This window comes from Pleurodeles waltl, chromosome 5 (assembly GCF_031143425.1).
Source record: "Pleurodeles waltl isolate 20211129_DDA chromosome 5, aPleWal1.hap1.20221129, whole genome shotgun sequence".
NCBI lineage: Eukaryota > Metazoa > Chordata > Amphibia > Caudata > Salamandridae > Pleurodeles > Pleurodeles waltl.
In genome coordinates, this window is record NC_090444.1 from 1257504056 (window position 1) to 1257528287 (window position 24232).

General features: G+C 42.5%; 1 protein-coding gene across 4 annotated transcripts in view; it reads right to left on the reverse strand.

The window, feature by feature from the left end:
- Positions 1-14641: 14641 nt before the first annotated feature.
- Positions 14642-24232, reverse strand: part of MAP3K7 (mitogen-activated protein kinase kinase kinase 7) — a 271033-nt gene continuing 261442 nt past the window's right edge. For all 4 annotated transcript variants that reach the window (XM_069235507.1, XM_069235506.1, XM_069235505.1 and 1 more), the window contains one exon: positions 14642-17345. In XM_069235507.1, coding sequence (XP_069091608.1) covers positions 17165-17345 — 181 coding nt within the window. In that variant the 3' untranslated portion in view covers positions 14642-17164. The remainder of the gene's footprint in view (positions 17346-24232) is intronic.

The following is a 24232-nucleotide window of genomic DNA, read 5'->3' on the forward strand; positions in this document are numbered from 1 at the left end:
AGGGAATATTTAAAGGCAGCCCAAATGTTAACTATGAGCGGAATAGGCCTTGCACAGTGAAAACCGAATTTGGCAGTATTTTACTGTTAGGACATATAAAACACTTTAGTATAAGTCCTACCGTAAACATACACTGCACCCTACCCATGGGGCTACCTAGGGCCCATCTTAGGGGTGCCTTACATGTAGTAAAAGGGAAGGTTTAGGTCCACACACACAGATACTGCAGAGGCAGGTCTACGCCATGTTTACAGGGCTACTAATATGGGTGGCACAACCAGTGCTGCAGGCCCACTAGTAGCATTTGAGTTACCGGCCCTGGGCACCTCTAGTGCACTTTTACTAGGGACTTAAGTAAATCAAAAATGCCAATCATGGATAAACCAAACCACAGTACACTTTATATGGGGAGCACTTGCACTTTAGCACTGATTAGCAGTGGTAAAGTGCGCAGAAACAATAAATCAGAAAAAACAGAGTCCAAAACCAGGAGGTCAGAAGACAAGAGAGACAGAGGACACGCCAAAAAGCTGCCAGGTCCGACACCAATGGAAAAGAAAAAGCACCCCCCAGGCAGCAAAACTTGTAGTCCTGTCTTACTACAAAGCAGGTAGTAAATAACCAGCTAAGGTCTCTCCATAGCTTGGATCCCAACATACTCATCATACCATTAACATTCAAACTAATAACTATCAACTGAATAAATATTCTGCCTCAGATGGAACAGCACAGCGTTGGCATGTTTGATTGAAGAGCTTGCACATACAAGAACCAACAATGTCCTGGGACCTTACTTGCATTTTACAGCCTTCACCACTGTAACATTCAGATCAGTCGCCTCTCTGGGTCAATCCCAGAACAAATCATATAAATAAACTGCTTTTGGGCTCACTCAAAAGATCTAGTGAGTCTTCTGCATTGGAGATAGATTCTGATATTTCAGTTCAGGGGCTAAATTCTAATCTGGAATCCAGAGATTGGCTATGCAATTCCACCTCCACCACCTTTTGTTCCTCATTTACCAGTTATTCAGATGGGCATAAGGCTTCTAGGTTCTTCATGATCATGTTCACACTCTATTGCCCTCCAACCTGTCTCACACAGCAGTCAAAGACTTAAACAGATGCACTTTGTTGAGACACCTATTGTTGATAAATGTTCTGACTGTGATGGCTGACAAAGTTGTTAGAAGAATCTTTTTGATGTTTGATAGGGAACAAGGGTTAGCGGGACAACTAGCCAGCCTGCTAGCTTTGACAAGATTGAGAAATTCAGGTAGTGATAGTTCATTGAAAGAGTAGAGAAGCTGTGTTAACCTTTGTATGGAGAGGTTTGTTGGAAATGGGGTAGTACTTTTTACAACTTGAGTATGAATACATCTACTTTAGTTGTGTAGTGAGTTGCAGGTTTGTGACAAGTTCTTGAGCAATGGGATGGGGTTTTCAGTGCATTTCTAAGTGTGAAATTCTGATTTTATAAAATTCTTTATCAGGGCATTTTTTTTATTGATTTTAATTTAATAGTAGTTTTTCTATTAATGACTTGTACAGCCTGTTATTTCTGTGTGGGCCTTTTTTTCTAGGAAGTGTGTTTTAAGCCAGGTCGATTGAAGCTTTGAGATTTGTTGTATCTTTTTTAGTTCTGCATTCATCCAAGGGGATTTTTTTCTATTATGTTTTGATGTCTTTGGTGGTAGTAATATACAATATAGGCTTTATTTAATCATCCATATAATTTTTTGCACCAAGTTTATTGGTTTCTAGTTCCTGAAAATTCCGAATTCCAAGGTTGATATGCAGTTGAGGGTATGCAGAGTTTAGCCACAGTGGATTGTGTCGTCTTGTGTTGGAAAGCAATCAGGCAGTGGTATGACCATGTCACTGGAGTAACCATTTGGAATGAGACTTTATAACATCTAAGGTGTGTCCTGCAATGTGTGTGGGTATGAGCTTTTGTAGTTTGAACGTGTCCCATCCAATCAGGATCATAATATGCAGTGAGCTTAAATAGGTTCTCCAAACCAAATTTTCAGGTCACCAAGAATGCATAGGTTTGAATATGTGGTAATTCGGTTTGAAACTGAGTCCAGAAAGGTGTCTGGGAACGGCCCACTGCTAGGTTGTGGTCTGCAAAGAAGAAGAAAGTTATAGGAAAAGAGTGGAGTAGGATTGCATCGGACTAAGAGGGCATCAGAACCTTGTAAGGAAACAGCCTTAGTTTTGGTGAGAGGGAATATGTTACTTACCCTCAAAGCATTTATTGGCAGTGTGTAGTGTCATAGATTCATAGGCTCACCTTACGCCTGCCATCTTGTGTTTGGCTTGGACATTTGCAACATGTTTATCTTAGAAGAAGACTTTCGAGTCACAAAATATGGTGACACCTCCTATAGTCTGTATATCGCAAGATCGTCTGCTCCTTTGCTAGATTGTTTTTTGGCTCATGAGGTGAGCTTAGGATAGGAGCAGTAGTGGGACTGTAAAGATGAACATGCAGGTAAGGTTTTGGCAAGAGTGTTTTAGTAGAGAGGTGTGTATGACAGTCATTAGCATACGGGGCGGAGGGTGGGTGCATATGAATCTAAAGCACTACACGCTACAAATAGATGTTTACAGGATACATAACATATTCCAGACACATATGCTTAGCATCAAATGTAAATTAGTGCCCTCCAAAAGCGGTGGCTAGCCAATGGTTGATGCAGATGTCTGAAAAAGTGTTTGTAATACAGCTTGACCCACTCTAACTTATTCGTTAGCTAAGACATTAACAGTAGTGTTTGGTGAATGTAAGGGCCAAATGTACAACGTGATTTTGCGGTTACAAATGGCGAAAATCGCCATTTGCGACCGGAAAATGGCCTTGTACAATGTACCATCCCTATTTTGCGAGTCGGTATGCAGATACTGACTCGCAAAATAGGGATTGTGACTCGCCATTAGGAAGGGGCGTCTCTTCCTAATTGCAACTTGCAGGGGGATGTATGATCATTTTGTGACCGTGAATGCGTTCACAAAACAATCACAGTCAACACGGACCACTGCCTACTCTGAAAAAATCATAAGAAAACTTTTCATTTTTTAAATGTATCCCATTTTCCTTTCAGAAGGGCCACCATCCTTTTGAGTGTGGCCATTACCAAATAGGTTGCAAATTGCGACCTGCTTCATGAATATTAATGAAGCAGGTCCCTTGCAACCAACTTGGGAATCACAAACAGTGTGGTTAACACTGTTGTAAATCTTGTTTTGCGACTTGCAATGTACGCTTTGCAAACAGATCGCAAATTGTGAGTCACATACAAAAGGTTGTACATTTCGCCCTAAGTTTCTTCTAGAATGAGCGATTGGAGTTCCCTTATTCATCTAAGAGATGGTATAGCCACCCAGAAAGTTACCTTCCATGTGGGGAATCGTAAGCCTAGTGAGAACTATATTAAGGTTCCAGAGTGGTGCTGGTGGGATGGAGAGGAATGCCCCTTTGTAATTGGTTCCATAAAGGCTTTAATTACAAGAACTTTAAACAAAGACGTGTTGTCTGTTTTGCATGTACGCAGTGAGTGCTGCTAAGGGCAGCCTAATTGAAGTATATGCAAGGGTTGCTTGTTGTAAATGGAGTAGGTAACAAACAAGGGCCCTTATTACGAGTCTGGCGGTCTTGATACCACCAGACTTGCAGTGGCGGTTTCCTCATTACGAGTCTGGCCGTCTTGATACCGCCAGACTCGCAGTGGCGGTCTCACCGCTGCAGAGCCACCAGTGAAGACCGCCGTATTACGAGTTGTGGGGTTTGGCTGAAGCCAAACCTCCACAACTCCACCTGGCCCGATGCTGCGGTTGCACTGCCGTGACCAGCGGCGACCTCCTCCAATCTGGTGGCAGGCCGTCTGGATTACGAGGTTGCACAGTGCCAGGCTTTCCGTGGTGGTCTCCCCGCCACGAAAAAAGCCTGGGAGTCACGAACCCAGTGACAGGAATCTACATTCCTGTCACCAGCACACACACATCCCCCCCACTCCTTCATTCATGCATGCATTCACATACACACCCATTCAACATACTCATACTTGCCCTCATACACACCCACTCACTTGCATTCATCCCTAGACAACCCCATACAAGCACACACACTCGCAGACATGCACGCATTCAGCACACTCTCCACCCTCCGCAAACACACACACACACGCACCCAAACACACCACAGACCCCCTGCCCTCCCCTTTCGGACACCTACTTACCTCTTCCGTCGAGGACGTCTGGGAGGGGATGGGTCCTGGCGTTCTTCCCTCTCTGCCACCACGTCAGCAGCACACCGCCGAGCCTTATTACGGCTTGTAATATGGAGGGCGGAGTCTTGCTGGCCTGGCGGTGCCGGCAAGGGAACAGCCTCTGCACCACCGACTGCCAGAACAAATGATGGCTGCTCTCCGCCTCAAAAATGCCGGTGAGCAGCCACCACTCGTAATATGGCGGTCGGTCAAATGGCGGGTTTGGCTTTGGCAGTCAATGGAATTGACCGCCAAAGTCACAATGAGGGCCAAGGTCTTGTGCTATGGGAGAAAGTGGCTGGATTTGTTTTGCCATGCAGTAGTGTACAAAACCTTTCTATTTGACTGCGTACTATGTTCGTGTGGTAGGCCTGCAAGCTTGTTTTACAATGGTCATACATTGTGAAAGATTAAGGTATTCAAATTCTAAGACTTCAGGAGCCGGATAGCTAGATTCAACTGCTTGGCTTTGGGGTGTCTGACACTTCTCAGCTCCTGAGCCAGAAGCCATGACTAAAGTGACAGCTTCTCATGTGGTACAACTGAGTTGCAGTAAGGTTGTGAACCATGCTTGTAGAGCCCATGTTTGGGCTATTGAGATTAGAGTGAAGGATGTTTCTGTAAAATTTTGAACCACATATGGAATGAGTGGGAGCGGAGGAAAAGTGTCTGACTAGTTGATCCAAAGGCATTGTCTTTGGATTGTGGGAGAAGAAACCTGGAGGCGAAGTTTGGCATTTTGCGTTCTGTTGCGTGGCAAAGGGGTCTATCTAGGGGGTTCTGTACTGCTGGACGTATGAGTGGACGAGTTGTGTCAGCTTCCCACTCGTGTACCTGCTGTTGCATTCTGCTGAGCATATCTGTGAAGTTCGTTTCCACCCCTGGTAAGTATTCTGCTAGGAGGTGGAGGCTGTGATGTATGGCTTAGTGCATATGTGCTCGACTATGCAGATAAGCTGAATGGAGTGTGTGCCCTCTTGTTTTTTAATGTAATGCAAGGTAGTCATGTTGTCGGTGCAGACTAGAAATACCTTGTGTTGACAATGTTGAAAAGCTTTGAGCGCTAATTGAATAGCAACACATTTAGGTGATTGATCTGAAGGTAATTCTGAGCTTTACACCACTGGCCATGCAGTGTGAGATCTTGCATGTGCCCCCCAACCGTATAGGGATGCAACTGTTGTAATGGTCACCTGTGGGACAGGGACTTTGAAGGGGAGACCCTGCAAGTTTGCTGTTATTCCACCACAGCAGAGATGGATTATGGAGATACAGGAAGCCATCATCCCTGAAAAGCTCATTACTGTCTCAGTTGTGACTTGACGATGTGGCTGAAAAGGAGGCAGTGCTAGCTGAAACTTTTGAACTCTTGCAAGACTGTGATAGGCTTCTGTTGTGATGGAGTCCAGGGCTGTGGCTAGGAATGGTTATACTTGCAAGGGTAAAGGTGGGATTTTGTTTTATTGAGTCTGAAACACAACTTGTGTAGAAGGCTGATTACCTTTTAAGTGTTCTGCAGACATTGCTGTTTGCTTGCACTCTTGATCAGACAATTGTCACTGTATGGGAACACGTGTGCCCTCCCTTCCTAGATGAGCTGCTATTATTGCGAGGCATTTTGTGAACACTCTTGGTGCAGGAGTTACTCTGAATGACAACACTTTCAACTGGTAATGTTGGCCACTTACTTGAAAACAGAGGTAGCATCGATGGGTTGATGCATTACAATACGGAAATAGGCGTCCTTGAGATTTATGGCTGTCATGAAGTATCCTTGCTGTAGCAATGGAATTACGTTTTGGAGCATTATCATGCAGTGCTCTGACAGGATGTAATTGTTGAGTAGCTTGAGGTCTAATATGGGCTTTGAAGTACAGTTTTTCTTTGGAATGAGAAAGTACACCCCGTGTCCTTGCTGTTGTGTTGGGACCACCTATGTGGCCTCTTTTTCAGGAAGGGCTTGAAACTCTTGTAGGATTGACAGATGTTCTGTTGACATCGTTTGTGTTCTAGGCAGGATTCTGGGAGGTGGAGATATGAGTTTGAGAAAATATCCATCTTTTATGACAGAAAGGATCCACTGATCTGATGTAATTTGTACCCATTCTGTGTGGTAGTCCTGTAGCCGTCCCCCTACTGGTGTTAGGTGCAGAGTGGGGAGGCGTAGAGATTCACTGGTGGAAATGGTCCCTTTGGAAGCGGACCCACGACCTCAACATCTATTATCTTTGTCTTGAGACTTATAGTATGTTCCTCTGGTGCACTGAGACTGATGGGAGCTCTGCGGTTTCTGAGCAGTGGCTATGTCTGTGGAGGTACTTGTCTTCAATGCTCCACTACACTGGTCTCTCTGAAAGGAACCACTTTAGTGGTAGGTCTGGAAGGCACCCATAGCCTTTGCAGTATCAGTGTATTTCTTGATTTTCTCTAAAGATTTATCTGCTTGTGGTCCAAAGAGATGTGCCCCATCGAATGGAACTTTAGTAGATGTTGCTGCACCTCAGGCTTAAAGCCAGAAACTCTAAGCCATATGTGGCATCGGATAATGATGCTGGTGTTAGCCTCCTTGTGTCTGCGGCATCTAAGGTACATTGGATGGCAGCATTAGATATTACCCTCCCTTTCTCTACCAGTTCTACCCCTTTCTGTTTGCATTGGTCAGGGAGTTGCTGAAGTAATTTCTGCATCGTGCCCTATTGTGCCTTGCTGTACCTAGATAGGAGTCCTACTGAATTTTCTATCCTGAGGTGGTTGGCTGCTTGTGCTGCAACCCCCTTTCCCATTGGATCATAGTTCTTACTCTGTCAGCGAGGGGGGGAGGGTATCACCAGTTTCCTGCAAATTGGCCAGTTTCCTGGCAGTATGTACTACCAGAGAATCAGGAGGAACATGCCCTTTGACATATGTTGGGTTGGATGGCGAGGGCTTATATTTCATGTCAACCCTTGGGGTTAGAATCCTTGATTTTATTGGTTGCTTAAAGATCTTAGCCGTGGACTTAACCATGCCCTTTAACATTAGCATGAATTTTACTGTACGCTGTGATCTAGATAGCGTTTCTACAAGGATATCATCCTCATCTTCTATTGTGTGCATATCTACCTTGTGGTAGTGTGCAGCCCTGCACAAACCTTCAAGGTAAGTTGTTGTGCCGTCTGGTGGGAAGGGTTCAGAGGGGTAAAGATCAGAGTCAGTATTATGTTGGGATTCTATATATCATAGTTATCCCATTCATCCTCAAAATTCTGAAGGTCACTTGAGGATCTTGAAAATACGGTGCTTCAAATGGGCCAGTATTATCCCCTGTGCTATGGCCCCCAAAAGACAGTGTGGGCGATCCCTACGGTGGAGCGTGAGGGGAGTGTTGTGGCGATGATGGATGAGTGGGGAGTGTAGCTGGTGTTGGCAGCAAAGGAATCACGGGTGGTGGAAGAGAGGATAGAGGTAACAGTGGAAAAGTAAGGGGAGGAGGTGGGAATTGAGGACACAGTATGGGGCTAGTACCCCTGTCTTTCTGTTTTTTCATGTGGTTTTCTGAGGCTCATGCCTCATGATCTTCTCAAATGTTTTCTTCCTCTTGGGGAGTGTGTCTGTGGGTGCTGGAGGTCCTCGAAATCTATGGCTGCCATGAAGGCTCCTTGTTATAGCAATGGTATTACTTTTGTAACTGCCCTTCAAGTGTCCACATTAATATATAGTCTTTTGTTTGGCATCATGTTTTTCCTACAGTTTGGTAAGTATATGCTCAACAGGTCTCTCCTTCAGCTCAATGGCAGTCTTGAGTTATTTTCAGCACTGAGGGTGGTTTTGGGGATAAAGGTTTGGGTGCCGAAGGTGTGCACTTTTTCCGTTCTGAATGTGTACATTTTGGCTCCAAGGGTCTTGTAGCCTGTTCTGGTGTAGAGGTTTGCTTTTAGGATGCCAGCACTGAGGCTGGCTTCAACTTTGAGATGACTGGTGCCTTTCGGTGCTTGTGAAGGGAGGAGGGACGGATGTCTGCTTCGCCTTAATCCTGGACACCTCCATGGCCCGAGTTAAGTGGGGTTCTGTGAGCAGTTGGTTCGGTCTTTTGTGTTGTGGCTTTCGTAGGTGTACTTACGTGCCCTTTCAAGGTTGAAAGATTGTAACCGGACTTGAACCCTTCTCTGATGCTGGCAAGTAGGATGGGGATGTCCATAGGAACGTCATGGACCTCTGCTTACCCCCCCGAAGTTCTCTTCGGTTTGGAGCACGAGTAGTTGGTCTCCGAAGAGGTCGGTGCATTTTTGGCTCTGTGTACATGCATGGTGGCATTGGCCCAGTGGTGCTCTTTCCGTTGGCGAAGTGTCTTTTTCTAACGTAATGCAGGCAAGCTTCACACGTCTCATTTTTCTGGCCTGGAATATTTAGCGTGGCACTTAGGCCAAAAGCTGAAGTGAGTCTTTTCCATCACTTTGTGTGCATAGAGTGGAAGAAAATGTGTTGGAAGGCAAAGTAGAACCTGATCCGAGCTCCAGTCCAGGCAGGCAGAACCAAAAAAGTGGACAAAACAAGTCGGTAGTTGTCTTTCGAGTGTTATCCATCGAAGGGGTACGAATCGGGCGTGGAGGGTCCGGAGCTTTTAGATAGTTGTCTGAACCCGATGGCGGAGAAAAACAATCTAACAAAGAAGCTGATGATCATGAGAAATACAGACTATAGGAGGAGTCACCATACCTTGTAACTCGAAAGACTTCTTAGAACAAAGTTGCAAACATCTGAGTTCAACACTAGGTGGCAGGAGTATGCTAAGCATATGCATCTAAGGGCAACACATGCTACAAATTTGTTTTTTTCCTTGCATATGGCTGCTAAGCTGCCTCCTTTTTGTTTATGTGATTTTGTGCAGCAATTTGATAGTTTGGTGGAACCTCTCATGAAATACTGGGGCCATGTCTTCCCTCAACTATGATTCAGTTATGATGAGTACACAAGATTCTGTCTCAATAAATTGTATAGTACTTTTCTTTTAATAAAGAACAAGCGTTTATTAATAAGCAGTGTAAAGAAGCTGTGTGGAGTGTGGGGGGGGGGGGTGATTTTGTGCTGCAGAAGAGTGAGTATTGTCTTTGGTGGTTGAAGGTGGTGTGCTGTTGATGACCGTGTTAGCAGTAACACGATGAAAACTGCATTGTTTTTGGGTGTCAATATCCTCATCCAAAAGGCTTACAGGGCATTTTGTAGGGTGTGAGTGGGGGGGAGACAGATTTAAACTGGCTGTGGTGTTGTTTTTGATTAGCAGGATTGTTGTGTAGTATACAAAGGAATATTAAGGACATGGTAATCCATACTCGACCACGACTGCCACCTAAAACAGATACCCAGACAACGTTGTGGGGCCTTCCCCCAGTTATAGGACATCACCCGTGTGGTAATTGCAGTGTCTGTACACTTACGAGACATCTCATGTCAATAAACCTAGATCCGATTGGTACATGGCATTTAAAGAAACATACCAACTGCAACACGAAGAACTGTGTCTACATGATTACTTGTCCATGTGATTTACGTTATATTGGCATGACATCTAGACCGGTCAAGAACCGGATTAATGAACACCGGAGTAACATCAGGTGTAATAGGATCACCACCAAGCTCAGTACACATTTTCTGACTGTTAAGCATTCTCCTGACGATCTGTGGTGGATGGTTCTTGAAGCACCGAAAATACGACCTAATGATACAGGACAACTCTTTAGGTTGGAACAGAGATGGGTGTTCAAATTAGGCACTAACATACGTGGCCTGAATGATGATATTCCTTGGACCTCCTTAGCATAAATATATTTACGTATGCTTATACTCTGGGTATGACCCATTGTTCAACATACGTGGCCTGAATGATGATATTCCTTGGACCTCCTTAGCATAAATATATTAACGTATGCTTATACTCTGGGTATGACCCAATGCTCAATCCTGACAACGGTGGTTGTATAATATCTTTGTAATATAGTAGTCCCACTAGGTATCAACATCCTAATTTGTCCCCCACAAATTATTTTTGGAATAACAGATCTGTGGAGACTTTGTAACACATTGATCTACTGCAAGTAATTTCTTTATAATTTTTCTTTATTTTTTCTTCTTTGGTTGCCCTTTCCTTCTGTTTGTGATGCTCTACAGAATATTTTGAATCATTTTGAACCATATACACACTATTGCACTTGAGGTTTACCTGTTTTCAAGTCTATTATTATATTACCCATTGACTTGTACTGGGTATTTACTCTTTAAAGATGGCCGACGATTTGTGGCCTTTGTTTATTTTGATAAAACCTCCGATTGCCTAAACACCGTTCTCTCTTTTGTTGACACACGTCACGTGCCGGGACCCGGATCGACTGCTGATTTCCGGGTCTCCGACACTTTTAAATGCTCCGGGTTCGTTTTGCCGCGTTTAAATGCGGTTTCACGTCCCCGGAGGGTAGGTCCAGAATCCGGACCGGCGGTGATTTATAGTAAGTGCCCCCCTGTTTTGGCATACATTTAATTTCTTGTTGTGGCACACTTTTAAATATACTAAGCACCGGGCGGCAATGTGATTATCTCTTTTTTGAACAGATGGACGCTCTGTGTCATGATCGAGCGCTCTATTAATACAGCAGCGACCATCCTTTACCTTTACTGTTTCTGCAAATTAGCATTCTTGTCAATACTGAACAGCACGTTTAGTATTGCGTCAGTAACCCTTTGAGGGTAATATTTCTCTTTTTCTTTTTGTCATCCGGTTTTCAATGACGCTATAACTAGATGTTGATTCTAAGACCGTGCATTTACCCATTTGTATGGCTATACTAACTATTCTAACGCTATAGTTAGCACAATTGACTATGTTTATTTAGCATTTATCTGCCCTGATACGCTTTTCTGACTGTTCTACCACTTTAATCATCTGCAGATCGGACAATGGGCCTTGCACTTCCTTTATACATATTGTCTGAGGAAATATATGTGCTAATATATTGATTATCAAATGAAGTTTTTGACTGATAAATTTTGCTGCAAAACGTTTTATTCGAAACCTACTAATGATCTATATTTACTATGTATAGCTGATAACCGAGTCCTTGGGACGTGCTTACCAAGGAGCCTAGTCCCGACTTGGGGGTGGTAAGCCCACACTTTTTGTCATCATATTTTACTTTTACTTTTCTTTTGTGATTTATTGCACAATGTTTGCATGATTACACCTATGACCACTTTTTGGGCAATGTTTTGGTGTTGTTTATCTTATTTTGTCTTCTAGGGCGACCTGACTGCGACTTAGCCTAGTATTCCTCAAATGTAAGTGACCGGCTAATGGAGTTTTGATTACAACACCATATTGGTTTAATTGGAGTAGAGCTTTATATATACAAAATTTTCTTTGGTCCTGATGAAGCGTCACTGGATCCGTGGGGACCACACGACGCGAAACATGTTGACCCTGTTTGAGGTAGATGCCTAGATGGTTATCCCTCCGAGTTTTTTGTTCATTAGAAGTAATTGAGCATTGCCACTCAAGATTTACTTCTCCCTGGTTTTTAATTTTGGCCTCATCTCTGACTATTGATTAAATTGATGATATATGTAGGGATGAGTAACCAATTTTACCCTTGTTTCTTCTTGTTCTCTCCTTCACGTACTGGTGCTTGAATGTAGGCATGCCCGTTTGATATGGTTAGGATTCACCAGTAACTAACATACGCACGGCTTAGTTCTCCTCTATACGGGGAGACCGTCAGGCATTGCACTGCCGGCTTGACGAGGAGCAATACCCAATGATGATACCAGCCATCCATTGAGATGCTTGAGGGCCCTTGCTCCTGATTTTTCAGATCCCCCTAGAGCTTCTTCTTTATGGAACAGTGTACTTTGGTTGTATTGTATACAAAGGAATGGCAGGTTATGAAGTGTGGTGAGGAGTGGCTTTCTTTTGCATATGTATATGGTGGAAAGGTGATGGTGAGAGGTGGTGGTGGAGCATGACGGTCTAGTTTTATGGCTTTAAATTCTGCAATGGATGAATAGAGAGGTGACCGAGTCATGCTACTGTGTATTTTTGGACTGAGTGGTTGGGGTCTGTTGCTTGGAAACTGTAAGATATAGATGGGTTTGAGTTTGCCTTACTTGTGTTGGCATTACATGTATAATGGAAGCGTGATGGTATTCTGGGAAGATGGGAATTTGGGAATGTCAGAGGTTTCACTGAGAAATGTTGTGTGGGTGCTTGGGCTTGTTTTGGTGTAGTATTACTGGCTGATATTGCAGTAGAGCCTTGAGATGTAGGATTTGAATTTGAATATTGGAGAGGAGGCGAAGGGTTGTTTTAGAGCAGTCTCAGGGATGTAGGAGAGGGGATAAAATGAGGGTAGGAGGGTTAGCTGCAGGGAGAATACAGTGAGAGGTAGGTTTATTGGTACAAAGGACTAATGAAAGAGTGTTGTCATGGACATTTGGTGGCAATAAGAGGAGGGTTGTATAGGGGAAGGATATGACAGAAGGTTGAGTAGAGGGTTGAGAGGGCCAGTATGGGTAATATTTGGAGTAGGCAAAGGGTAATAGAAGGATTTTGAGAGAAAAAGAAGATGGTGTGTGATTGAGAGTTGTATGGATAACTACAGTGTGGGGTTGTAGCATAATGGGGATATGTGTTTTGGATTTGGGTTAAGCACAGATTTGTGGTTTGTGTAGAGGTGAAGGGTCCCTTGTGTGGACGTAGGTGAAGAAGGGCATGTAGAAGTATTTTCTAGAGGTGGACAGTGCTTGGTGGGAGAGGGTTGGCTTGAGTAATCTTGTCTGTTGGTAGTAGTGTGTGTTTGTTGAGAGATTGTGTGCATGTTACTTGTAGTGGATGTTTTCTGGATAATATGCAGCGGTAGAAAAACAGGCAGCATTGCTGGTCCTAGAGCCTATCAGATCCCAACAGGAAAGTAGCCCTTATCCCCTCCACCTTTTGCCTTGACACCCGTGCTTTGACATTCTTGGAAGAAGGCACGTATAGGAACGTAGTGAGGCCACGCAAACCTTGCTAAAAGTCTTGGAAGCATCTGCAGGCCCAGCTTAGTTGTTGTCCATCAATCACATAATAAATGCACCATGGGCGAGCGGTGTTTCTAGACTTCTAATCCACAATTTGTGTCTGGGAAAGCAGGTAGGGAGAGGGGAATGAAGAGAGGATGGAGACAGGAAGACCAGGTCTTGTTACTGGCAGGCAGAATTGCACAAAACTCACAAACGTTCATAGTTAACAGAAGCAAAATATGTCGCAAAAACGTGATATCCCTTCTTTATCCTGTGGCTAAGACGACCTTTATCCTGTAACTAAGCGTACCTTAGGGGCCAATTGATTGTTATCAGAGTAGCATACAGATACTGGGCTGATACGTAGACTCAAAGTCTTTTTAGGGCCTGTGAGGGGAGACGCAAGGGGGGGGCGGAGAAAGGAGGGGCAAGGGGAATCAAATGGTTTAGAATCACACAGGGGTAAGTGAAGAAGAGAGTCAGCACAGAGTGGAAGACAAAAAATAAACAGAAGCTGCAAAGAGCGACAGCAAAGTAAACAAATGGTAGCTAAGTCAGTAAGTCATGGTTAGTTGGGGGGAGTGGGATCACAGAGGCGAGGGTAAGGAGAGGGGTTTGAGAGAGCGCATGGTATAAGGCACCCAAATATTGAGGCTTTAAAGAGGAAAAGCAGAGCAAAGAAAGCGGGAAATCAGAGCTAAGAAAGGAGGAGTACAGCCAGTAAGCGGTGGTGGGATGATGGGAAAGACTGCGGGATCACAAAGTGGTGAATGGAGAAGGAGAGGAGTGAGAGCACAGGCCACAAGGCAGATAAAAATTGAGGCTTTAAAGAGGGAAAGCAGAACAAAGAAAGGGGAGGCAGAGAATGGTAAAGAACAGTGACGGATAACCCAGGTAGGGTTAGTGGAGAGGAAGAGGAGCGAGAAAGCGCAGACTGGAAGACAGACATGCTGAAACGTTTTGCACAGCAAGAAAATGCCTCAAATTTCCGGTGTGGGGTATGGCTCTGAGCAAAACAACATGCAGCGCTTGATTCAGGGCTACAATTCATGCAATAAAAGACTTTTCTCTCACGAGTTGCAGTTAAGGGGAGTGCAAACAGTATATTGTGTAAAGGAGGGTTCCGAGTCCAACAGTGCTAAGATGCAGTGCCGAAACAAGATGAAAAAACTACCCCCCACGACATCACTCAATGTTTTATGATGTGATCTAGAATAATTAATTAAAAATGTCAAATTGCTTGACACAATAACCACTTCCCAATGAAAAACTTTCTACTTAATATCATGCGCAGAACTGCTTCATGGCAAATACAAAGTCTGTAGCAATTCGAACGAGACAACGGGGTGTTTGTAACGACAGCTCAATGCGTTTAATCTACAGAACTTCAGGTATTTGCAAATTCATGGCTAAAATGTCAAGGACACTCAGATGACAGCACAACATATGTGCAAGTATAAGCACATTTTACAAAGAAAACTGCAATTGTAAAGCCAATGTGAGGTAAATAAAAGAAACCCATATAGTGCACTGAAGAGGAAAGGAAGCTTTAACCGCATCCAGAGTCACAGAAATTAGAGAACAGATCATCACACTGAAAAACTACATACATGATGGAGGTGGTCAATAAACACATCGGTTTCTGCTGAAATATTCACACCAGCAACAGGTGTGTCCAAGTAAATGTGGAACATCTCAGAATAACACTAATTGCATAGGTACTGGTGGTTACACAATTCTGAGGCCCTTTGTAATGTAAACATAATAGAACACATTGTTTAACTGCATATGTACAATCAGCCCTGCATTTGTCTTCACATTAACAACCCTAACCTTTACAAAACTGTTCTGTGCAATATCTAAAATACAAATCAAATTTCTTTATTTAAAAATGATATTTTAGAGTATGACACAGCAAAGACTTTTCACATCTCTATAGGATGCAAATTGTTAATGTACATAGTTACAATTGCTTATGCCTCATGTTCGGAGTCATTTCAGAAGTGCACAAAGAATGCTAGGAAATGAATAACTTATGAAAGTGGAAAGAACAGGTAAGCAGAAGAAATTGCTGTATGAGCAAAGCTCTCCAGCTAATAATCTTACATATTTTACATGTGAAATTTAAATGGAAAGCGAAGGACAAGTTTATATGCTACCATATTTCCACTGTGTCAGCAAACAGCATTCATTACAATCTGTCTCCATTTTGGTTGCATGACAAACATGCACGGATCTATGTGAGGGTTAACTAAAATATTCTTAATACACTCCAGTTATTTTTGCTGCCAATTTAATTTTGCTAATAATATGTGTGCCTTTAACTTGATCCCAATATCAGTTTCAGCCAGCTAATGAAGCTATTTGTTAGGGTTGCAGGAATGACTCTCCTCCCACTCTTTAAACAGAAACAGGGTGGAGTTCAAATTACTTCCTTTACGCCCTAGCTTGCCAAGAACAAATTTTAAATATACTGAAATACTACTAGAAATAGTCTACGCAGGAGGTGAAGTGTGCAGTGTACACTATTTACAGGATTAGTGAAGGAAGAAAGTAGCATTATCCATAAACATCTTGCCAGTGACAATTTCCCCCTGGAGATCCTGTCCCTATATAAGCATATACAACAAGCCACAGAGCAAAATGATCACAGCAAAGCTTTAATAGTCTTTCTGGTATTATGGAAATACATCTGTATTGTTGCTTGCCATTTGTGGCAAAAAAAGATTTGACAAAATCATACGCAAAAAGTAAGCCTAATGTACTTTAAAATAATTATGTGTTTTTGACCTGCATACCGCAACTCATTTTTGCAATGTAAAAGTAGACCACACAATCCATGTCCCAGACTTTTGGTGACATATTTCACCCAAACACAACATCCAGATGTTCTGTTCTGTGACAAGCAAATATCACAATACTGACCAATTTGAATCAAATACATGAAAATAATCCATGAATGTAACTTAAGCTGAGCTATGCGTCCTTCAGAAGTTATAACCAGATTTGCACTTCAGTTGTATTACTTCAAATACTAATAAAAAAAATCAGTTATCTCATCTGTTGGGAATGATTACATGAGCAACATCATACAGTTCCTACTAAACAGCTTCAATTCAGATACACTGACACAAAAAAGATACACAACATGCATACACATCAAATTTACAAGAGACCCATTTTGTTCAAAGTATCAATGACATATATGAGACAGATGTCAAGAGGCCAATTACTGAACATTAATGACAATTTTTTCCTCAAAATAAAATTGAATGTTGGAAGTGATAAAAGATGTACAGATTTACCAATGTACTGTATGCAAAGGCCTGAGATTAACTCCTGAAGAATAGGTGCCAGTTAACAAAGTCTGAAAAATGTTACGGGTTACCCATACTTAATTGTCTGCAGGAAATGAATTGATAGGTACAATTCCAAGTCTTCAAACATCTGTCAGATACACAGTAATTTACCAAACATACGATACAAGAACAAGATGGCTCTCGCACATGAAAAGTTATTGTACTGAGCCAACCACTGGGGCTCATTGACTCCTTCTGCTCCCCCGAGCAAAGATTCTCACAAATCACACCCGCAGTTGAAAGCCTGTCTGAACTTCACAGTCTGATTCTGAAGGTGTTGAATGCTGCCCGGTGTTCCAGACTCTGTGCTCTCCTGCAATCCAATGAGTTGCCAGAATATGATGTCCATCATTGAAAAGGGAAAGATACTTTGTGTAATGAAAGCCACAAGCTTGGACATCCAGGGCACAACGAAATTGCTGCCCTATTTAGACATCACCCTATATAGCCTATAAAGGCACCGAACGTTTATTTTCCTACATCACTCTGCCCCTCAAGCATCCAGTGTGAGTCAAGAGGTACCCTGCCGTTTTTGTTGCTGACTTCGTATCACTTCCAACTGTTTTTTACATTGTTGATAGTATGTAGACAGGCTTTTGCTCTCATCCAAAAGCTTTTTATGCTCTTGCACTAGACGTGATGTGTTCTGTTGGTCTTTTTCATCCTGGTCCAGTTCTGCTATAAGTTCTTGCCTAAAAAATATAAAAAAAGCTTTACACAATATATAACCTGTAATGAACAACCATAAAACATCCTGATTTAACCCACGCCCGTATAATGTAGGTAGTAGATGCTAAATTATACTTTCTGACTGAATAAAGTATAGATATTTGTTGAAAAAGCAATACTGGCCACCGACAAATCTCAATTTTGTGCATTTCCTTGGTGCAAAACGGACAAAAATGATCTTTGTGGTGATTCTGGTAACCATACCCCTTGTTCTCCCTCCTGTAGTAGGTAGGAAATGTAAGCGTTCTTCTAGTAGGACCCCACATATGACCCGAGCCCTAATGTTGTACTGATAACCATCCTCACACAGCTTCTTAGATGTTTTCAGATAAGCAAAACTGAAACAACAAACTGGAATATACAGTACATGGATGAATGGGTAGATACTGTAAATAGGGATGAGCACAGCTAAGAATATCAAATTGTTCAGGAAAGTAATTTTTCTAAACTCTGCAATTCTGACCACATTCCTTTCAAACCAACTGGGAAACTTAATACCGCATATTCCAAAGAGACTTCAAGCTAATGACTCGTTCAAAACGTCTTGCAAGACAGCAACCTTTTCTGGATGAAGTTTTCAACCATTAATGCTTGCAAACAGTATTCCAAAGAGTCCAAATTACTGCCCTGTAAATGTCTGCAATGCATTTGTGACTCGGGAAAGCAGTCAATGTTGCCTTTGTTTTGGGGGAAAAATAAAGTTTCTGAAAACCCTCTGATTCTATCAATTAGTGGTATTTCGAGATATGAGGCACTATCTACCTGGCTATTGTGCCTATAGACACTTGATTGTGCAAAGGCCACCATACATTTTGATCAAATGATGAGAAACTTAGAAAGCAGTAGCTCTTTTTCAGGTACAAATTCAGACCTCTGTACACGTTCACACTGTGTAATGTTTGCCTTTTTGACTGTGGCTGGAACAAAGAAAGAGTTATTTCCAGACTTAAGTAAAATGCTACATCCTTTTAAAAGAAAGTGATCACCAGAAGGACAACTTTGTGCTTGTGAAAGATATTGCAAGTTTTCTTCCAGGAACAAGCAAATTATTTCTATTAATACATCTGGTGCCTTGTTGTCTCCAGCCTATATACAGCTATAATGCAAAGAAGTCCCGAAGGGCAACAGTGGTAGAACTAAATGTGTCGGTTTAACATTTCGGATAGGAGATATAGTAAACAAAGCTAGGGGTCCGGAGACTAGCGAAACACTAAATAAACATTCTATCCCTCCCCTCCACTAAAGTATATTCAGTTTCGTTTACACTAGAGACTAATGCCTTGACAAGGTCCTGACGGAAGGAATACTCTGTCACAAACGTGACAGATGTTCTGTTCGCTCTATCACAATCCCAATATGATATAATGGGATTGTAACACGGGGACGAGTTATCCGTCACATTTTTGACGGAGTAACCTCTTCAGCCAGAATCTAAATCAGCCCCTAAATTTGCAATGAGCTTTTCAGCTTGAAGGTGGTTAAAGATTCCATTTGCAGTTAAGATTTTTCTCAGATCTCTATTGAGCTGTAATCTACAACATAATAGTTTACTGATGCAGCCCATCTTTTGGTCCCTTGGCATAGCAATAGCTGTATACACAGCCAAGTCAGCAGCCTGCTATGCAGTGCCTTGTGGTTTTGGTTCATCCACATTACTGATCATGGAACTTTGCATCTCGATCAAATGTTTCCAGATGTATTTTCTGAACTGTGACATGAACGTCTTTTCTATGATGATGTTTCTAAGGCTTGCTGCCTGAAGGAGTCAAATACTCTAGCTTACAACTGTACGTTCTGATTTGGGCTTCTACCTGAAGGTTGGGCACGGAAGTGCTTACCCACACAGATAGTAATCTGAACTCTGTGGCATTGGAGGGTGTTTTTGTTTTGAACCTGTATGGGAAGTGTTCGCATATCATGCATGATGACCACCAAGGTGTAGTTATGTTACAGGAAGCAGTCGCTGGCAATGTAATGGGTGAGGGTATATGAGAGGGAGAGACATGCAAATTATAATATGGACTTACAAGCTTAGTCATATAGGATGCTATGTGACCATTCACAAAAAAGGGAGCGAAAACACAAAATGCCTAATAATCCACATATTAACACAGGTAAACGGATGCTAGATAGGCAAGAATGGGAACTGCTGACATTAGCAGAAGCTTGGCACCAAATATTTTGGCATTCATGTACTAAACACAGTTAACTGACTACCTCTGAATAAATACACCCCATGAAGAAGAAAGGATGTGAAAGAGCAATCAAGGGTGGTCAGCAAACCATGAAAAACCTTAAAATGCCCAATATAAGAAACTGGAGTATTATTTGGGATAGGTCTCTACGTGTCACAAGGAACAATCACAACCTTTGTCAGAGTGAACCCTCAAAGTCACTAAACTAACCTACGCTAAACCCTATCGTAGCAATCGCACAGACCAGAAAGCCTAAACTTAGGGCAATGTATAAAGTATTTACGCAGTACCAAAATAGTAATAAAAGGTGAAATGCAAAACAATAAAAATCGCAACCCAAATTAGAAAAATAGGAGTAAACAATTGACAAAATATAATAAGGGGGACTGGAAATATGCATTTTTTTATTTTTAAGTAGTAATAACACCAAGAAGCGATGGAGCGTGGGCTGGATACACAAGTCAATTTTATCCTGGTCATAGATTTTACCTTCTGACTTAGTCTTTTAAGTCACAAACCACCACAAGACTATACTTTTAAAGTCCCCATGAACGCCGGGGAGGCACTTAGGGACTCACAGGGTGTCAGGCAGAGACCAACACAGGTTCAGAGAAAATATGTGCAGTCCTTACAGGTTCTTCTCAACTCATAGACAGCAGGTATAGTCTGCTTCTCTTTTAGGAATATTCTGAATTAGGTGTTCTGGAGATGCCACATTTATGCCTGGCACAAGCTCTTGGATGGGAATGACTCCTAGGCATGCCCTAACCAATGGGGTAAAAGTTTAAGGGGCCAACGTAACTAACATTCAGCCTTATGAAGAAAGCGAAAGTCTTCTGCCACATTAAATTTGGGTTCTGAGGCTTGGGGATGTTTGTGTGGGGTGTACTACGAGAATCCTTATGTCCTGCTAAATTTAACACTAAAATCCATTTTGCAACAGTCCCTGTACCCACAATAAACCCAGAGATTGAAATGTAATAGAGTTTTTCAGCAACCAGACAGTGAACACACAAGAATTGTTTTAGCATCCTGTTTACCCTCCCTTTCAAGTGTGCCCCAATAGGTAAGCAAAGCAGATATGTCACGCAGGATTTAACATTCAAGTAGAAGTTGACACTGTAGTATAAAAGAATGATCATATACTACACTACATTTTCTGCCAGGTTCAGAGGAGTAATTACTGCTCATTCAGGTCGCCCTACTATTTGCACCAGAGAGGCACCTGGCATCGTTTTCACACCTATTCAAATGCTAAATATTGGCTGGCTGAAGTGGTAGAGCACAAGCAAAGTTAGCCTTCAGGAACTTCAGGCAGGGGAAGGTAACTTTCTAAAAGTTACTGTTCCTAATATTTATAAAAAATCCGACTTAACCTATGGTTTGATTTTTACAGCTAGGCTTGCCACAGTGAAAAAATGCTTTTTGGTGCTGCAGTTCTTTTTGAACACCATCCCTCAACCAGGGTATCACTACCATGCCCCCATCTGTATGTTTTTAAAATTATTTTCAGGAATTGAGGGCTGAGTCCCCTAGTCCTGTAACAGCAGCTGCAAAACTTCATTCACGTTGTGGCCATCAATCACAATGCACAAGTATTGCCGGGCTCCCACAGACTTGACCAATCAAAATGCTTTTTTTGATTTTTCCCCCACAACAGATAGCTATACATTTTGAAATTATTTTCATTTCAATGACTGAACAGAATTACACTGAATCACAAAACAGATGCTTTCTAGATAGATATCTGAAAATGTCACTTACCCAGTGTACATCTGTTCGTGGCATCAGTCGCTGAAGATTCACATGTTGTGCATAGCCCGCCATCTGGTGTTGGGTCGGAGTGTTACAAGTTGTTTTTCTTCGAAGAAGTCTTTCGAGTCACGGGACCGAGGGACTCCTCCTCTTTGTCTCCATTGCGCATGGGCGTCGACTCCATCTTCGATTGTTTTCCCCGCAGAGGGTGAGGTAGGAGTTGTTTGTTAGTAATAGTGCCCATGCAATGGAGTGAATAAGTATGTACCTATCTAAGATTTAATATATTTACAAATGTACAAAGTTGAAGCTAACTTCCAAACGGCTACAGGCTCCCGGGGAGGTGGGTGGGCACATGTGAATCTTCAGCGACTGATGCCACGAACAGATGTACACTGGGTAAGTGACATTTTCAGTTCGATGGCATCTGTCGCTGTAGATACACATGTTGTGCATAGACTAGTAAGCAGTTATCTCCCCAAAAGCGGTGGCTCAGCCTGTAGGAGTGGAAGTAGTCTGAAATAAGGTTCTTAGTACGGCTTGACCTACTGTGGCTTGTTGTGCTGATAGCACGTCTACACAGTAGTGCTTGGTAAATGTGTGAGGCGTAGACAATGTGGCTGCCTTACATATTTCGTGCATTGGAATATTCCCTAGGAAGGCCATGGTAGCGCCTTTCTTTCTGGTTGAGTGTGCCCTTGGTGTAATGGGCAGTTGTCTTTTTGCTTTAAGGTAGCAGATTTGGATGCAGTTAACTATCCATCTGGCTATACCCTGATTCGATATTGGGTTTCCTGCGTGAGGTTTTTGAAATGCAATAAACAGTTGTTTAGTTTTTCTGATGTTTTTAGTTCTGTCGATGTAGTACATTAGTGCTCTTTTGACGTCTAATGTATGTAGTGCCCTTTCAGCTATGGAATCTGGCTGTGGGAAGAACACTGGTAGCTCTACCGTTTGATTTAGGTGGAACGGTGAAATAACCTTTGGCAAAAATTTAGGATTGGTCCTTAGGACTACTTTATTTTTGTGTAGTTGGATAAAAGGTTCTTGTATTGTAAACGCCTGAATTTCACTTACTCTTCTTAGAGATGTGATAGCGATGAGAAATGCAACTTTCCATGTTAGGAATTGTATTTCGCAAGAGTTCATAGGTTCAAAGGGTGGACCCATGAGTCTTGTTAAGACGATGTTGAGGTTCCATGAAGGAACGGGTGGTGTCCTTGGTGGTATAATTCTTTTGAGGCCTTCCATAAACGCTTTAATGACAGGTATCCTAAATAGTGAAGTTGAATGGGTAATCTGCAGGTATGCAGATATTGCTGCTAGGTGTATTTTAATGGAAGAGAAGGCCAGGTTCGATTTTTGTAAGTGTAGTAAGTAACCCACTACATCTTTTGGAGATGCGTGTAATGGTTGAATTTGATTATGATGGCAGTAGCAAACAAACCTTTTCCATTAGCTTGCATAGCAGTGTCTAGTGGATGGTCTTCTGGCTTGCTTTATGACTTCCATACATTCTTGTGTGAGGTTTAAGTGTCTGAATTCTAGGATTTCAGGAGCCAGATTGCTAGATTCAGCGATGCTGGGTTTGGATGCCTGATCTGTTGTTTGTGTTGTGTTAACAGATCTGGCCTGTTGGGCAACTTGACGTGGGGTACTACTGATAGGTCTAGCAGTGTTGTGTACCATGGTTGCCTTGCCCACGTTGGTGCTATCAGTATGAGTTTGAGTTTGTTTTGACTCAATTTGTTTACTAGATATGGAAGGAAAGGGAGAGGGGGAAAAGCGTACGCAAATATCCCTGACCAGTTCATCCATAGGGCATTGCCTTGAGACTGCCTGTGTGGGTATCTGGACGCGAAGTTTTGGCATTTTGCGTTCTCTTTTGTTGCAAATAAGTCTATTTGAGGTGTTCCCCAACGTTTGAAGTAAGTGTTTAGAATTTGGGGGTGAATTTCCCACTCGTGGACCTGTTGGTGATCTCGAGAGAGATTGTCTGCAAGTTGATTCTGGATCCCTGGAATAAACTGTGCTATGAGGCGAATGTGGTTGTGAATTGCCCATCGCCATATTTTTTGTGCCAGCAGGCACAGCTGTGTCGAGTGTGTCCCCCCCTGTTTGTTTAGATAATACATTGTTGTCATGTTGTCCGTTTTGACAAGAATGTATTTGTGAGTTATGATTGGTTGAAATGCTTTTAATGCTTGGAAAACTGCTAGTAGTTCGAGGTGATTTATATGCAGCTTTCTTTGATGTACGTCCCATTGTCCTTGTATGCTGTGGTGATTGAGGTGTGCTCCCCACCCTGTCATGGAAGCATCTGTTGTTATCACGTATTGTGGCACTGGGTCTTGGAAAGGCCGCCCTTTGTTTAAATTTATGTTGTTCCACCATAGAAGCGAGAGGTATGTTAGGCGGTCTATCAACACCAGATCTAGAAGCTGACCCTGTGCTTGAGACCATTGTGATGCTAGGCACTGTTGTAAGGGCCGCATGTGCAACCTTGCGTGTGGGACAATGGCTATGCATGAGGACATCATGCCTAGTAGTTGTAATATCATCTTCGCCTGTATTTTTTGTGTTGGATACATGCGTTGTATAATCTTTTGGAAATTTTGAACCCTTTGTGGACTTGGAGTGGCTATTCCCTTTGTTGTATCTATTATGGCTCCTAGGTATTGTTGTACCTTGCACGGCAGAATGTGTGATTTCGCATAGTTGATGGTGAAACCGAGTTTGTAGATGGTTTGTATGACCTGATCTGTGTGGTGTGAGCACCTTGTCAGTGAGTCGGTCTTGATTAGCCAGTCGTCTAGATACGGGAATACGTGTATTTGCTGCCTTCTGATGTGTGCAGCCACTACTGCTAGGCACTTTGTGAAGACTCTTGGTGCAGTTGT